General features: G+C 30.2%; 1 protein-coding gene across 1 annotated transcript; it reads right to left on the bottom strand.

Moving 5' to 3' along the window:
* Positions 1–993: 993 nt before the first annotated feature.
* IFRL1 (isoflavone reductase-like protein 1) lies at positions 994–4,789 on the bottom strand. Its single transcript, NM_001281290.1, is given in 4 exon segments — positions 994–1,427; positions 1,520–1,723; positions 2,499–2,739; positions 4,428–4,789. Coding segments are annotated over 4 exon segments (939 nt in total). The 5' UTR covers positions 4,758–4,789; the 3' UTR covers positions 994–1,263.
* Between the last annotated feature and the right edge of the window lie 321 nt (positions 4,790–5,110).

Here is a 5,110-nt window from a genome sequence, read left to right on the forward strand (position 1 = left end):
TTAAAAATCACTTATAATATTGAAAAATCTCTTGATAGTGTTTTTTAGAGAAACACTTCATAGATGATTCTTTTAGACCTCATTTGATAGTGATTCTACGAAATGTTTTTAATATTTCTAATACTTGAAAATTTTTATCATTTAAGTGTTAAAAATGTTAGAAACATTTTTTAGAATAACTCCCAAATGCACTCTTAAAACCACTTTCACTAAAAACACTTTAAAAAAAAAAAATTCCAAACACACTCTAATTATCATGAGCAAATTGTAAATGAATTATTTATTATTGGAGTAAATTATGTCAAGTAAATTACATTGCACATAATTTTTTATGTCGAAAGATGGTTTTTATTGAATAATATATTAGCCATATAGAAATTGGAAAGAATATATGAAATCTTTCATATATGAGTGAGTATAGGGTTAGTTTTTGTTATGAAATAGTTAAATTATATTCAATACTCAAAATTAAGTTGTTATCAAAGTTTTTTATTTTGATTAATTCAACACTTCCAACATGTAACTCCTAGCTTTCAACAATAATGTTTTTCAATACTTAATTTTTAGTTTTGTCAAATAACCTTGGTCCTATTTAGTAACTATTTTTTAAAATAGTTTTAAAAAAACAATTCTTTTAGAATAGTTTTAAAAAATTATTCTATAATATTTTATAAAATAAAAGTTTATTTGAAAACCAATAATGTTTTAATCTGTTTTTAACGTTTCTAAATATGTTTTAAAAATAATTTTTATATTTAAAGCTTTATTTTTCATCATTCTTCATATTTATATAATTATTTTTTAAAACAACCCTTAGAAATAAGTGGCAATAATTAAAGATGTTTTTTAAAAACACCAGATTTTATGTTTTTAAAAACATAAAGCAAATAATAATTTTTTGATTATCAAATGTATTTTTCTATCTTTTGTTTTTATTTTGAATAACAGAAAATTGTTCCGAAAACGTTTCCAAAAAAATGCTTCTTGTGTTCAAGAAGAGTTGCCAAAGGAAATGGCAACTTAGGTACATTTTTAAACAATATCAAATATACCACAATAGGAAATCAACACGAATAAGTTGACCATGGCTTTTGGCTTATTAAAAAGGAACTTTTCCAAAGCTTTCGTTACCCTCAAATTCCTGCATGGCATGCATGAGTCGGGTGTTACATATATGTTTGATTCAATTGTAGTTCCTCAAAAAGAATTATAACTTGGGACATATATGGCGAAATTAGGTGGACAAAGCTAGCTACACACTTCTTATAGATAACGTTTCAGGTATTCATCCATCCTTATGTAGTCAACCTCTGGGTAGAGCTTTGAAGCTTCTTCTCCCTCTTCCCCTATTTCAAAGTTTGTTAAACAACCTTCATAGTAAATGTGATAGAAATGTCCTACTCCAACTTGGCCGGCATAGTCAAGACCTACACAATGGAGGACGAAAGTAAACTTATAGAAACTCCATCCTTATAATAATGAATTCAAAAAAGAATTCAAGCCATAATTTCTTGATTACCTTTCATGGAGACGAGGAATTCTTCTGCAGAGATGCTAGACTTGTCTAGTTTCTTCCCTGTAAGCTTTTCCCACATCTCGATTATCTGTCTCTGGGAGAGAATGTTTTCTGGTGGCCTAACGTAGACTGTCTTGTTCAGTGTACGAGGATCATCTATTGCTTTGATCGTGTATGCTGCAACATCATCTTCGTCCACAAAAACAGCTACATAGTATCCACCAAACAAGCACATTTAATGAACTCCATTGAAATGTATGCGGATTTAACCCTATGTCTCAGTATAAAAACAACTTCAAAATTGTTATATATCATTCTAGTCAAAATCTTATAATTTTTTTAGGCTATGTTTGGTTCCCGAAAAATACTTAAGAAAAGAATTGAAAAAAAGTGTCAAGGAAAATGGTTTACTCATGTTTGGTTTCACCATGAAAAATACAAAAGAAAATGAAATATAATTAAAATTTATCAAAATTTTATATATTTGTAAATTATTTAATCTTTATATAGTAGAGGAAAATAAGTAAAATAAGTAAAATAACTAAAAATAAGTTTGAAGATGCATATAAAAATAATTTATTAAGTCTAAACTATTTTTTTTTTTACTTTTTCTTTTTTTCTATTTTTCCTCTCTATTTTCTTTCTTTCACATTTTCCTCAAATTTTCCAAGAACCGAATATAGCCTTAGGAATATGTTCTTAAGCCACTCATTAATTCAAAAACTTAAACTATTATTAAGATTGTTGAACCATCAATTTTCCTAAAAGTTTAAACTTATAAAATTTAAGTTCAAAAACATATCAAGTTTATAGGAGAAACAAATGAAGGAAATAAACATGCAAAATTGCGACTCGAACTCATGACTTTCCATCAAATGAGACTTCAATATTATGTTGAATTATTAATTTTCTAAAAAGCTTAAGTTTACTGCATTTCGGTTTATACATGTCATTCTCCTTAACAAAGTTGAGTTTTTTATACCTTTGACGTTGCCGTCTCCGTATAGAAAAACTTTTTCTTTTGGGGGAGTGAGGGTGCCAAGTTGGGAGCAGTTGGGAACAAAATAGGCTGCAAAGCAGTTGGAAGACACATAAGTGTGGGGGATGTTGGCTTCTTCTATGGCCTTCCTCACAACCATCTTCTCATCAAATGTCACTCTTCCTGGTTCAAGTGCATCTCCCATTCTTGCTGGATCCATTCCAAACTCTGAAGGCAGGAATCGCTGAAATAATTTGTAAAAAATTAATCGATATCCATTTTAAATATTGTCAATATCAAATTATAATGGAAGCAAAATAAGAAATGTTCTTATTTTTTATTTTTGTTCTTTGAAATCTAAACAGAATATCATAAGTTAATAGTAATTAAAAAAAAATTGAAAATGGTTCTTCTTATGCCAGACAAGCGTGACACATCAACTGGCTCAAAGTGTCGGATGATCAATTTTATATCTATGACACAATTTAATTACTTTTTAATAAAAGAAAAGTGACTATGCACAATAGTGATTGTTAAATTATAATTTTCCTAAAAGTTTTTTCTAAAACCTGAGACCTCTTATTAAACTTAAGTTTTGATATTATGTTGAACTAAGTTTTAATATTATGTTAAATTATCAATTTTCTTAAAAGTTTAAACTTTTAAAATTTGAACTCAAGCTTGTTAATCATAAAGTGACCAGTTGGAAAAGTCATTTCTAATCTCTTAAATTCATTGAAGTGTTTATTTTTATTAAAAAAAAATGAATAAAGTTTTTAAAGCTTCTTTTAAATATTACCGGTGGATTTTATTAATATAAAATTATCACTTTAATAAAAAATAATAATTAATAATAATAAATAGAACTAAATAATTAGTAATTTTAAGAGTAGAGATCATTAAATATATATATATATATATGGAGGAGAATGTGGCCATTCCCACAAATAAGATAGACCTTTAAATTAATTTTAAAATTTTTAAGTATAGACTAAATAATATCATGTCTTTGATATAATTTCTTTTAGAAGCTTCAAAATTCTTTGGTAAAACATATACCCACCTCCCGTGAATTCAAAGTAAAGTGTTGAAATTATTGCCATTTTTTATTATAATGGTTTTTCACATGAGACTTGAGATAGGGGGGAAAACATGGGTGTAGGATAGAAAATAAAAGTAATAATATAAAATATCAGCATATCCAACAAATCTTGAATTCCTTTTTAAAATTATAAAAGTAGATAACAAAGGACCAAATGATGAATGATGAAGGTTATGGCACAAGGGCTTACCTAACAAGATGACATTTTATATCATTTTGTCACACCCATGCCTTGGTACTATTTTTCATGTCAGATCTATAGAATATTGCTGAAAATATGAAAAATTCTAGACCATGCAGTATAGACTATAGGATTAATGAGAACAATTTTTGACCATTTAATTGATAGAATGAGAAACATTGACCCAAAAAGGCATGTTACATTAATCATGACCCCAGATGGTATTTCCACACCCTAACCAACCCCACTACACCCAAATAAATAAATAAATGATTCCATTTCTGGCTAGCTTGTTTGTTTTGGGATCTGACCGACATACACCTCCTTCTCTTAACACCTATGTCATCCTTTTCCAAGTTTGGTTTTGATCTGTGGACTTAGTATTTTCCAACATTTATAAGCGCTGGTCAATCTATTAGCCAACCTCTCGCTCCTTCCTTAATTTTCCAAAGATTATCGTGCTTGTTCGATCTCTTAATTCCGTCTCCAAGATTAGTTGAGAAGAAAAAATGAATAAGGAAAGAACAAAGACATGCATTAATCAAGGGTATGTATGTATTTCCATTAATATTCAGACTACTTTATGTCTTCATTCATGACAAAAAATTATCCTCCCCTTTCTCTTGTCTAATACGCATCTCACACGTACCTTAATGTTTCCAGCTTCTTTGATGGCCTCAACAAGTTTGAGCTGCATCAAAAGGTTGTGACTCCTGAAATGAACCCCAGACATGGTGCAGATCACCACATCTACTTTCTTCACTGCTTCCACCAGACTCTTATGATCTGCAAAGGAGCCCTCCACAAGGGTAGCCCCTTTGGCCTTGAAGGACAGTAGCATCTGCAGTTTCTCGATGTCCATACCGATCTCCGGGCGTTGAAGGACAAAGGTGGGATGGCCTTGGGCTAAGCTTGCCTCCACCATCCTCCTTCCAATGTAGCCTGTGCCACCCACCACAAGAACCTTGCTCTTTTCCATCTTCCCTTCTCTACCCTTATTTTGGCCTCTACACTCACAACCAAGGGCGGCTTGTATATATAGAGAGGATGTGATATTAGTCCTACAAACAAATCTTCTAATGAGATTCCTTTAATAATATTGCTTCCTAATAAAGGATATATCCTCCTAAGTTTGAGGAATCTGTAATAATAAGAAAATATAAAAGAGTTACTAAGTCAAAAAGAATTTGATATTTCCATAAGAAAATCTCACCCCTTCGACAATCTCTCCACATCCAAACGTTTTTTCAATTTTTTTTTCATTGAAAAAGAAAAGAAAAGGATTCAGCGCCAAATCAGGCTGCTACTGCTTGCCAGGCTGGCGGAAGCACC

This window comes from Vitis vinifera, chromosome 2, assembly GCF_030704535.1.
Source record: "Vitis vinifera cultivar Pinot Noir 40024 chromosome 2, ASM3070453v1".
Classification (NCBI taxonomy): domain Eukaryota; kingdom Viridiplantae; phylum Streptophyta; class Magnoliopsida; order Vitales; family Vitaceae; genus Vitis; species Vitis vinifera.